At 36.0% G+C, this 12,697-nt stretch overlaps 5 protein-coding genes across 5 annotated transcripts; 3 read left to right on the top strand and 2 right to left on the bottom strand. All coding sequences in view use genetic code 12, as the record gives it.

The window, feature by feature from the left end:
• Positions 1–450: 450 nt before the first annotated feature.
• I9W82_000830 (acid sphingomyelinase family protein) lies at positions 451–2,607 on the bottom strand (the record flags this gene model as incomplete). The annotated part of the gene is made up of 1 exon (XM_067695237.1): positions 451–2,607. One exon carries the CDS (start codon positions 2,605–2,607, stop codon positions 451–453), a length of 2,157 nt encoding a protein of 718 aa, XP_067550854.1.
• A 595-nt stretch (positions 2,608–3,202) lies between these two features.
• I9W82_000831 (acid sphingomyelinase family protein) lies at positions 3,203–5,338 on the bottom strand (the record flags this gene model as incomplete). Its single annotated transcript, XM_067695238.1, has 1 exon — positions 3,203–5,338. One exon carries the CDS (start codon positions 5,336–5,338, stop codon positions 3,203–3,205), a length of 2,136 nt encoding a protein of 711 aa, XP_067550855.1.
• A 956-nt stretch (positions 5,339–6,294) lies between these two features.
• I9W82_000832 (t-SNARE syntaxin) lies at positions 6,295–7,341 on the top strand (the record flags this gene model as incomplete). The annotated part of the gene is made up of 1 exon (XM_067695239.1): positions 6,295–7,341. One exon carries the CDS (start codon positions 6,295–6,297, stop codon positions 7,339–7,341), a length of 1,047 nt encoding a protein of 348 aa, XP_067550856.1.
• A 404-nt stretch (positions 7,342–7,745) lies between these two features.
• On the top strand, positions 7,746–8,429 carry SNF7 (ESCRT-III subunit protein; the record flags this gene model as incomplete). The annotated part of the gene is made up of 1 exon (XM_067695240.1): positions 7,746–8,429. One exon carries the CDS (start codon positions 7,746–7,748, stop codon positions 8,427–8,429), a length of 684 nt encoding a protein of 227 aa, XP_067550857.1.
• Positions 8,430–8,801: 372 nt separating this feature from the next.
• Positions 8,802–12,686, top strand: RPO41 (DNA-directed RNA polymerase; the record flags this gene model as incomplete). The annotated part of the gene is made up of 1 exon (XM_067695241.1): positions 8,802–12,686. One exon carries the CDS (start codon positions 8,802–8,804, stop codon positions 12,684–12,686), a length of 3,885 nt encoding a protein of 1,294 aa, XP_067550858.1.
• Positions 12,687–12,697: the final 11 nt, after the last annotated feature.

Raw genomic sequence — 12,697 nt, forward strand, 5'->3', positions numbered from 1 at the left:
CCTAATTGGGTTATATTGATAGCAGCCTTTTACCACTTTAATGTATACAAGCAAAAGCAAGTGCTGTACCACAACGTACCAAAAGATATGCATCCACTATATAGTTCATCAACTTCTTTTTATATACTAAAAGGTCTCTACTAACATCTCATTTGAAATATACATTCCCCAGGGGAAAACAATTGATAACTCACTAAGAAAACGCGTCGTCTAATCGAAAGAACCATTTTATTTGCAAAAAATATCTACTATTCAGATCAAGTTAAAACATGAAACTATTTATAAAGGTATCAACTATGCTGTTCAAACTACTTTAAAATAAAAACCGAACATAAGAAACGAAAACAACGACTGCAAAATCAGAAAATAAAAATCAACCTGTAACATCCAACGAAAACACCCCCAAACACCCATAAAACACTTAACTATCCCTTTAATCTCCTCCACTATTTAATCAGCTTTACCTCTTAAACACTTTTGATAATCATCACTGTAGAAATTACCCATGACACAGTAATTTCCATCATGACACTTGTCAGAAATTTGAGTTCCATTCTTGCTCTTACATTTTGGAGCACCAGGACCATACCTATACATGATATCAGTAAACAATTGATTGAACTCAACATTTGACTCATCTTTCAATTTAGTCAAGACTTGGTTATGCCAGAATGTACCATTCAATGGAGCATCTTCCGGCCATGTATGATCAGGATCATACAAATCTCTTACTGAGTATTCAAATTTCCACTCTGGTTCATCTCCTCCATTAGTAAATGTCTCATTCAAAAGAGTGTAATAGTTGTAAGCATTAATCACATTGAAACTTTCATTTTCAACTTCATAATATCTCCATGATGGATTAAAATTACTCAATGGAGTAATAGATTGAGCAACCCACGCCATATTAATAATATCCTCAGCTTCCTTTGTCGAGTTGGAGGAGTAAAGGATATGGAATTGATCTTGATGAGTATGACCCCAAAAAATATTGGCAATCGTGTATGGAGAAAATCTTTCGACAATTTTACCAAATATACGTGATTGTAATGGTAAAGTATCATAATCAGCAGTAGGGATGTGTGCCATGATCCATACCCTCTGTCCCTTAGCCTCACTTTCCAATAATTCATTCACCAAGAATTCCCATTGACCGAATAAATCAGGATTAGTTGAGATGTCAATGTAGGACCACAAATTCTTTTGATAGTAACAGTTGGAGTTCAACCCAATAACCTTTAACCCACGATCGGTGACATACGAGAACCCAGCATAATGACTCTTGAGCTCATTACGGTCTTTCTCCTCAAACCATCCATTATTAATCCATAAATCAGCCATCAATTCTTCATTCCAATGGTATGAATTGTTGAAATCATATTGCAATGGAGAAATTTGACCATATGGGAAAGTATCATGATTACCCAATGATGGCAACACTGGAATATCATCCAAGAAATGTTTAAACAAGTTGAATGACTTGATTTCAGCTTCCTTGGTGACTTCAGGAGAGCAATGAATAACATCATGATCGACCATATCACCAGTAAATACGACAAACTCAAACTTTTTATCCTTATGAGCTTTGGCAACTTCAATCAAGGAGTTGTTCATCAATACTTCGGGAGAATCAGCAAGATATGCACCAAATGTTGATGCTGGGACATTTTTGAAATTCCATCCTCTATAAGCTGGGAAATCGTAATAATCACCTTTAATATAGGTATTGTTTTCATCATAATGGGCATCAGGGTAAAACGACAAGTCAACAAGAGATACATTTGGATTAAATGTTTTGTAATAATCAGTGAAGTTATAATCAATACCAGGTAACTCCTTATTGTAAGACTCTGGTAAAGCACATGGAGTTGAAGTACAGTTGGCTTCAGCACCCAATGTGTATCTCAATTGAATATGGAAATCGGTGATATGCAACACATTAAACTTTTCGGTATTGTTGGTATATTCGGGTTCAAAGTAATGATGTGGTTGCTTTTCTGGCCACCAATTTTGAATACCATAAAACTCATCCACATCTTTAGTCTCTGGCAAATCACAAGCTCCTTTGCCTTTAAAGAAACAATAATACTCCAAGTCTAAATCACTTGAAACATTGACATTTTTCAATAATTGAACAAAATCATTATCGAAAAAATTGACTGATACTCCAGAAGCAACACCAGAATCATAATCTTGATTGAAAGCTTCAAAATTCTTGGAATCAGTAGTAACAAAGAAATCATTGTTATCACATTTGCTCTCTTTACCATCATGTTGAATTAAACAATGTTTAAAAAGTAATAAACTCACTAAATGTGACTTGTCAGGATACTCTTCAATCAATGTTTTACCATACTTGATTCTGTTCTTACATTGAACACACTCGGAACCAGTAGCATTGGTCAAGTTCTTCAAATGGGTATTACTAAAATCAAGCTCAGGAGCACTTAAGTCACTGTACACAGGGTCGATCAAATTGGAAGCTCTCTTGGCAATGGAAACTTGAATATCTAAAGAATCTAATCCAGGAACAACGTGCGCCAAGACAAAATTGGGTGCCAAGACTACCAAGACGGCAGTTACATAACTCCATTGAAACCAGTACATCACTTGCTTTCTGCTGCAGGGGTGTATATTTTTTTCTTGGGATATGTGATATGCTTTGAGTGAAATTTTTCAAAATGTCAATTCATCGTATTTAAATACCCTACGATGTAGACAAAACCTGCGAATAATACGATGGAATTACTATGTCCATTGTTCTGTAATTGGTTAGGAGCACTTGCACACACATACATCTTCCCACAATGTACTATTCCATAATTGGCTAATTGCATTGTTTTCGATAATGCCATTTGTTTACATTTTTTTGTTTTGTCCCTTAATTAAGTCGCACGTGGTGTCTGTCTTTGCACCCAATTTGGAAACCTTAATTTTTAAAGCACCGATTGAACAACTTTAATCTCCTATCTAATATATGGAAATAACCGGAGAACTTAAAGTTGGTCCGCTCACTACAAAGCTTTAAAATAGGGGTTGCAACAGCTAAATTTGGACTAGTCTCTTCCAACGATGTATCATACATTTATTAAACCATACTTGATATCAATATAAACTATTCAAAACCGAGACACGAAGATCAATAACAGCGTCAAAAATTAAGTAAACTTTTTTATATCACCTCTCAATAACTTTTGCACTCTTATGGATCTCTCAAACACTTTTGATAATCATCACTGTAGAAATTACCCATATCGCAATAATTTTGATCATAACAAGCATCAGAAATAAAATCACCATCTTTGCTCTTACAATCTGGTGTGCCTGGACCAAATCTATACATCATATTGGCAAATAATTGATTGAATTCAACATTTGACTCATCTTTCAATTTAGTCAAGACTTGGTTATGCCAGAATGTACCATTCAATGGAGCATCCTCTGGCCATGTATGGTCAGGATCATACAAGTCTCTAACTGAATACTCAAACTCCCATTCTGGCTCGTCACCACCGTTGGTGAAAGTCTTGTTTAACTGGGTATAGTAATTGTAAGAGTTGATAATGTTGAAACTCTCATTCTCAACTTCATAGTATCTCCATGATGGATTGTAGTTGGTATAAGGTGTGATTGACTGAGCGACCCATGACATATTGATGACATCTTCAGCAGCTTGCGATGAATTTGAAGAATAAAGGATATGGAATTGATCACGATGAGAATGACCGTAAAAAATGTTGGCAATGGTGTATGGTGAGAAACGTTCAACAATTTTACCAAAGATACGTGATTGTAATGGCAATGCATCGTAGTCAACTGTGGGAATATGTGCCATGATCCATACCCTCTGTCCCTTAGCCTCACTTTCTAATAACTCATTCACCAAGAACTCCCATTGGCCAAATAAATCTGGGTTGGTGGAAAGATCGATGTAGGACCATAAATTCTTCTGATAGTAACAATTGGAGTTCAACCCAATAACCTTTAACCCACGATCAGTAACATATGAGAACCCAGCATAATGACTCTTGATCTCATTACGGTCCTCTTCATCAAACCATCCATTATTGATCCATAAATCAGCCATTAACTCTTCATTCCAATGGTATGAATTGTTGAAATCATATTGCAATGGAGAAACTTGTCCGTATGGGAAAGTGTCATGATTACCTAAAGCAGGCAAAACAGGGATGTTTTTCAAATAATGTTTAAACAAGTTGAATGATTTAATCTCCGCTTCTTTTGTCACATTTGGAGAACAATGAACTTTATCATGATCAACCAAATCACCAGTGAAAATGGCAAATTCAAACTTATTTCCCTCAGCGAATTTTGCAACTTCATTTAATGAATTGTTCATTAAAATCTCTGGAGTATCAGCCTTGTATACACCAAATGTTGATGCTGGGACATTTTTGAAATTCCATCCTCTATAAGCTGGGAAATCGTAATAGTCTCCTTTGATGTAATTGTTCTCTTCGTCATAATGAGCATCAGGGTAAAAGGATAATCTATCAATTGACACATCCGGGTTAAAAGTTCTGTAGTAGTCAGTAAAGTTGTAGTCAGGGCCAGGCAATTCAGCATTATAAGATTCAGGCAACGCACATGGATTAGACGTACAATTAGCTTCAGCGCCCAAAGTGTATCTCAATTGAATATGGAAATCTGTAATATGCAACACATTAAACCTTTCAGTGTTGTTGGTATAATTGGGTTGGAAATATTGGTGTGGTTGCTTTTCTGGCCACCAACTTTGAATCCCATAAAACTCATCCACATCTTTAGTCTCTGGCAAATCACAAGCACCACTTCCTTTATAATAACAGTAGTATTCCAAGTCCAAATCACTTGAAACGTTCATGTTTTTCAACATTTGAAGATAATCATTATCGAAAAAGTTTACCGAAACACCAGAAGAAGTACCTGAATCCCAATCATCACTGTGGTTTTCAAAATTTCTGGAATCAGTAGTGACAAAAAAGTCAACATTGTCACACTTACTTTCAACCCCTTCGTTGGCAACCAAACAATACTTGAAAAGCAACAATGCCACCAAGTGTGATTTTTCTGGAAACTGTTCAATCAATGATCTTGCATATCTGATTCTATTTTTACACTGACCACATTCTGAAGCAGTATCTTCTGTAAATACCTTCAAATTGGTATCAATGAAATCGATATCCTCTGCTTCCAAGTTTCCATAAACAGGATCAATCAAGTTAGCAGCTCTTTTTGAAATTGAGGATTGGATGTTTAAAGAGTCCAAACCTGGGACAACGTGAGCAAAAGTTGGAATTGCCAGCAAAAGCAAAAGTGAGATATCAGCAACCTTCATAGAGCCTTAGATTTGTGATAGTGATTGAATTGTGAATAGTTGAGATTTCATGCGGAAATACAAGCCCTTAAATAAGCTTGAAGTTAATTTTCAACGGGACTGAAGCCTACCCACGATGCATCATCCCATGCAACCACCAACATTACCGTTTTTGTACTTTTTCATAACAAACCGGGGAAATCAACCTTAATGCAAACTGCTTTATAGACACACGTGGGAGATTCAAACAGCTTATAATATTTGCAATTTTCGTTGTAAAGAATACCAAGACTTTTTTCTTTATGAAAGAAAATAAATTTAATTCTGGGAACGCAAAAAAAAACAAACGAAAAGCCCTGTCTATAGGGGTGGAGAGGATGTATGAGTTGAGGAATTGATGTACTTAATACGTTTTGGATTGAATAGCGAGTCATCATTGACTCTCGATGGCTAGCTTTTCATTTAAGAATATTATTTAGAGAGCAAGAATTAACTTCTCACAATCATTTTCCTCATTTATAAACTGTAAAAATATATTCACGACATTAGTGTATTATTTTATAAACAGCTCATTCTATCCGGATCGTTGTCCGGCTCAGGGCCACGTTCATATAGACTTTGCCAGAACTGTGAGGAGAAATATGCTTTGATATTCACTATAGTGCATTTTTCACAAAATAACTTCTGAAACATGAAGAGACATTCTTGACTTAGGTTTCTATCAAATATCTTATCTTCAAGTACGAGTATTAGTTAGAGGTGTCGTAATTTAGACGGCTGCAAATGTTTGGTTGTCTCCGTTTGGATTGTTATCTCCTCACGTGATAACACGGGTAGCGCTCCTCAAAATTTTTTTTCTTTTGGATTTTTTTTTTTTTGAGTTTTGTTGTTCAAAATAAAAATGATTATCACGGGTTGGTCTTTTTATAATAAACGACAGCTTTAGTATCACATCTACACGCCGAAGCTTTTAGAATATGTCTGTTTCCATTCAAAATAGAACTATAGAGTTCCATCAATGTGTCAATACTTATGAAAAGATAAATAGAAAACAACAACATCAAAGCAATGCCCGGATAAAGCCTCAAGTTCAAGACCAGCCACACAAGAAATCGCATTTCAGTCAGCAAGCCAGTATAATAGCTAAAGATATATCACATGTTACTGAACTATTAAGTAAATTGGCATTGTTAGCTAAAAGAAAACCCATATTTGATGACAAGCCAATAGAGATTGGAGAATTGACATATGTTATCAAGCAAGATATCTTCAAAATCGAAACTAGTATTCAGAACCTACAAAAGTATATGAAGGGAGAATCGTCAATAACTATTGATTCTCAAACTAGTCAATTTAGTAAAAATGTTCTCACATTGTTAAATTCCAAAATGAAGAATGTTTCGGGTGAGTTCAAGAATGTATTGGAAATTAGACAAAAGAATGAAATAATGAATAAGAATCGACAAGAAAACTTTTTATCGTCGGTGGCAAACACTCGAAGTTTGAATAGTGCATCACCATTGAATGTGGAGAGACATGCGTCTGCCAATAATTCATTAAGCAACTTGAATGAAAATCCATTCTTGTTGGGCAGTAACAACAGCAACAACAACAACAACAACAACAACAATAAATTATCAGATGCTGATCCTGAAATTATGTCTCCTTATGATAATGGACAATTCTTATCACTACCTGACCAACAACAACAACAAATGTTATTAATGGAGGAACAAAATTCCGGTCAACAATATTTACAACTGAGAAATAGAGCAGTTGAAAGTATAGAAAGTACAATCAATGAAGTAGGAAACTTGTTTCAACAGTTGGCTACCATGGTTAGTGAGCAAGGAGAACAAATACAGAGGATTGATGCTAATGTTGAGGATATAAATTTGAATATTAGTGGTGCACAACGAGAATTGTTAAAGTATTATGCACATATTACTAGCAATAGATGGTTGTTTTTGAAAATCTTTGGAGTATTGATAATATTCTTCTTCTTGTGGGTGTTGGTGAGCTAATGATTATCTATATACTACATAGATATATGTATAGTCAATGTCTTTAATGTAACAGCATGATGGTCGTGTACTTTTGGTTACTTTTTAAATTTTGCTTTTCTCTCTCATTTAGAAAAAGTCACCAAAACTGAGAGACATCCCACGATAACAAAACCAAAACTCAACAGCTAAGACCCATCCATCCAATAATCTAAGTTATTATCGTTCAGCTATATCTACTCTCTCCAGTTCAACAGTCAACTTTAAACCAGAACAGTAGACGCGAGAGGAAAAAACATTTAATTACGCCATTTACAGTTTCACCAAAGCGATAGAGAGCAGCATCAAACGACGCCACATCTATATTCATTTTTTTACTTTCCAGCATAGCATCACAAACCTATAGTCTCTTGCTTTAGTAAATCATGTGGGGATATTTTTTTGGAGGAAACTCCCAGCAAAAGAAGGAGTTGCCAAAGAAGGCCATTGTTGAATTACGTGAACACATTTCAACATTGAATAAAAAGAAGAATCACTTACAACAACAGATGGATGATCAAGATCAACTAGCAAGAAAATATGTATCATCAAAACAAACAACACTAGCCAAGAATGCATTAAAACGTAAAAAAGGATATGAAACCAATTTACTTAAAGTTGAGAATCAAATAGAGACTTTAGAAACTCAACTAGTATCCATAGAAGGTGCCAATTTGAATTTGGAAACTATGAAGGCAATGAAGCAAGGTGCTAAAGCAATGAAACAAATACACGGCGAATACGATGTTGACAAGGTTGAAGATACCATGGATGAGATAAGAGAACAAGTTGAGTTGGCAGATGAGATTTCAGAGGCTATTTCAAGACCAGTAGGAAATGAATACGTTGACGAAGATGAACTAGATCAAGAGTTGGCAGAATTGGAGAATGAGAATAGAGAAGCAGAGAAGGAGAAGGCTAAACCCCAGAAACAAAAACAAGAACCAGCGGCAGTACACAAAGAAGAAGAATTACCTTCATTTCCTACAGTCAATAAAGCACAACCGGTATCGCAAGATGATGAGGATGAAGCTGCTTTGAAAGCTTTACAAGCAGAAATGGGACTATGATTGTCCCTTCCTTTCCCGAATTTCTTTCAGTTCTTTTTTCTTCTCCTTTTTTGTTGAAACATAGGTTTTTTATTAAGTCTTTTAATATACATATAGTAAGATGAATTTAATGTACGTGGCAGCTGATGTCATACAAGGAGCTATTTTCTCGTAAATGGATATGATGGATATATAAAGATTTTCTATTGAGATGATATGATGATGAAAAAAAAAAAAAAAAATTTCATTAAAAGATATCAGAAGACACACCTTTTCCAGTATCATCACCACTTTCACCTTATCATTAACCAAAAGCTAGTTTTAGATTTGCCTTTTTTTCTTTTCCTTGTTTCATTTCCTTGTACATAGTCAACTCACTAGCATACTCAAGCCATGTTGCTGCTTAATAGATCGGTACTACAAAAATGTTTCAAAGCCAAGTTACAACTTAGAAGCGGGAACTGCATCAGAGAACATACATCAATAGCAACTACTGCAGGGGCATCATCAATACCGACTTCATCACCATTCACTACTCGGTTTCTTGAACCTTTAAAGGAAATAAATCATGCCAGGGGCATCCAACCCAGGACTGGAGCCAACAGGATTACAAGCTCATCATACTTGGATCTAATACCCGACAAGTACGAAATAGATGAATCAGACAGAGAGAGTAAACATTTTACTTCGAAAAGTGATGATGTCACGAGGAAACCATACGAAAGAGAAATCAACTACCTAAGGAATATGCTCGAATCATTCTCAGCCGAAAGCTATTTTGAACGAACATTTCAAATCTTGAAATCATTGTCTAAACTTGTCAACCAAGAAGAGCTTACTCAATTTGGAAATAGGTCATTAGAAGCAATAACGCGAGATCCCACGATGAAGCCAGAATCCGTCAAGACCATCGTCAAGCAAATGGAGGAATTTTGTAATTTCAAGCCTGATGAACGTACTGAGGCCATTGTCTTAAAAAGTCTCGTACAAAATGGTGGCGATTTAAACGAATATTTTGCTTATTTGAAAGATAGGCGAACGATTAAAAGAATTCTACGAAATACCGATGTGATTGGAGCTGAAAACATGTTCAAGATTTTCGACTCCAATGAAATTGATATATCTTGTGTTCCAATTGAGTTGGTGGAAGTTTACAAGAACTACAAATTGAACCAACAAGATGGCGAGGTTGTTGAAGATACTATCAAGTTACAGAAAAACATTGAAATTAATGCATTAGATAAGGAACATTTAGATGAATTGTTACCTGTTGACTCATTTGGATTGAAGGTAGTGAGACATTCGTTACTAGGTTTGAAACCAAACCCAGAACTAGCTGTTCATTTTGCCAATGAGATTGAAGAGATTGTAGCGGATTTGGATGAAGCAACTAAACAGGATGTTAAAGATGGGAAACTTAATTATTATGACATCTATAAACGATTACAAACAGATGAACAAAGGACCAAGTATAACGAGGCACTTGAGGCATTTAATTTGGAAAGACAAAGACAAATTGAAATTCGTGGTATAGAAGGAGCAAAAGAGAAGTGGAAACATGACTTTGAAGAAGCACAGAAAAGAGGAGATTTCAACTTGAATAAAAGCATGAATGCCCAATGTTATGACTGGTATCAAAAACTAATTCCATTGATTGAAAAAGAGCATGAATTGTGTAAAGCGTTGCTTAGAGATGAGAAAATTGATGTCAAGGATGATACTACAACTGCAAAGGAGAGAGCGTTTTATGCTCCATTTTTGATCAAAATTGGAGCTGAAAAGGCAGCGGTTATAACAATTTTGGAACTTTTAAAATTAAATGCCAGTGGTTCTCATAATGGTGGTATGAGAGCTGTCAAAGCAGTTGGATCAGTTGGTAGAGCCATTGAGTTGGAGTACAGGTCAAACAACTTGGCAGACCAAGAATATAAAATGTCCATGAGTCGAAAAGTAGCCGGTTCTTCACAAATGAAAAAAATAGTCCGCAGATCAATAGATTCACTGGATGAAAATGATCCAGAATGGGATCAAGCAACAAGATCAAGAGTTGGTGGAGTCTTAGTTTCATTCTTAATGGCTATAGCCAAAGTTAGGGTTAGAAAACAAACTCCTAATGGATTAATTCAAGATTATCACCCAGCATTTTTCCATAGTATGCAATTTATCGGAGGTCAACGTTTTGGGGTTATCAAGATACACAATGAAATTGCCAAGAACTTATCAGGAACTTCATTTATGGAGTCTATACAACCACAATCTTTGCCAATGTTGGTGAAACCAAGACCATGGGAGTCATTCTATGGAGGAGTTGGATTATACTCCAAAAGTGCATTGGTTAGAATGAAAGATGCACCAGAAACTGAAGCATATGTCAAAGCCGCCGCCAAGAGAGGAAATTTACAAGAAGTATTTGATGGGTTAAATGTCTTGGGAACTACTGCATGGACCATCAACAAAAAAGTGTTTGATGTGATATCTCACTACTGGAATAAAGGAGATGAGTTTCTTACAATTCCACCAGTTTTAGAATCTGCTCGTTTCCCACCAAAATTAAGCCCCGATGCTGATCCTTCTGAAAGATTTGACCACACTAGAGCCACCATTAAAGCGGTACGTGAATTTACATCCCTGAGATCTCAAAGGTGTGATTACAACTACAAGCTTGAAATTGCTCGTGGTTTCATTGGTGAGAAGTTGTACTTTCCACATAATCTCGATTTTAGAGGTAGAGCTTACCCTATATCACCACATTTGAATCACTTGGGTGGTGACTTGACCAGATCATTGTTTTTATTCTGGGAAGGTAAAGAGTTGGGGGATAGAGGATTAGAATGGTTAAAGGTGCAATTGGCTAATGTTTATGGTGTTGACAAAGCGCCGATTCTGGAAAGGATCCAATTTGCTACTGACCACATAGAGGATGCAATTAAATCTGCTGAAGATCCATTGAACTATAAGTGGTGGACTAAAGCTGAAAAGCCATGGCAAGCGTTGAGTGTTTGTTTTGAACTAGCTGAAGCTTATAAATTACCCGACCCAACAAAGTTTGTTTCGTATTTGCCGGTGCATCAAGATGGAACATGTAATGGTCTTCAACATTATGCTGCTTTGGGTGGTGATATTGAAGGTGCAAATCAGGTTAATTTGAATCCTGCTGATAGACCTCAGGATGTGTACACGTTCGTTTCTAAATTGGTTCAGAATAGAGTTGATGCTGATGCTGAAAAGGGAGACGAGATTGCAATCTTCTTCCAAGATAAAATCAAGAGAAAAGTTGTTAAACAGACGGTAATGACAAATGTTTATGGTGTTACTTTCGTTGGTGCATTGGCACAAATTAAAAAGCAAGTGGCTCAACATTTTGGCGAAGATCAAGATGGGCACATTTACACCAAGTATTTAACAAAGCAAGTGTTTGCTTCAATTAGAGAATTGTTTGAAAATGCTCACTTGATTCAAGATTGGCTTGGTGAAGCAGCCAAGAGAATTAGTAAATCAGTATCACTTGATTATGGAGATGTATCCAATACAGAAGCTGAATTACATTCATCGGCAGTGATCTGGACCACGCCATTGGGCTTACCTTGTGTTCAACCATATCGTGTAAACAAGCACCATTCCGTCAAAACTTCAGTTCAAGATGTCCTAATTTTAAATCCATCAGGAACATCCACAATTGATTCTCGAAAACAACAAGCTGGTTTCCCACCAAATTTCATTCATTCATTGGATGCAACACACATGTTGATGACAGCGACAAAATGTGGCGAATCTGGACTACAATTTGCTTCAGTTCATGATTCATTCTGGACCCACGCCGCCAACATTGACACAATGAATGCCATTTTACGTGATCAATTTGTTCGATTACATACACAGAATTTAGTTCAAATTCTTCGTGATGAGTTTGTTGAACGGTATAAGAGATCCTATCAAGTTTTGCACATTCCATTAACGCATGAATTGACACACAAGATTAAAGCTATCAAGAAACAATGGGCGACTTCGATTAAAAGAGCAGTGACAATTACTGATGAATTGTATATGGAGAGAAAAAGACTAGAAATGTTGGAATCAAACAATCCTGAGGAAGTTGAAGCTGCCAAGAGAATGGAAACTACAATTAGTGTTGTTGAAGGGTATAATCCTTATGAATTTTGCCAACAGGTCAAACTCAAGACTTTTGATATCTTGGTTCCATTACAATTTCCAGAAGTTCCACCAAAAGGTCAATTTGATGTACGAAAAGTTAAAGATTCACATTACTTTTTCTCATAATGGGGTGGGAA

The sequence above is a fragment of the Candida metapsilosis genome (genome assembly GCF_017655625.1).
Source record: "Candida metapsilosis strain BP57 chromosome Unknown scaffold1, whole genome shotgun sequence".
NCBI classification, from domain to species: domain Eukaryota; kingdom Fungi; phylum Ascomycota; class Pichiomycetes; order Serinales; family Debaryomycetaceae; genus Lodderomyces; species Lodderomyces metapsilosis.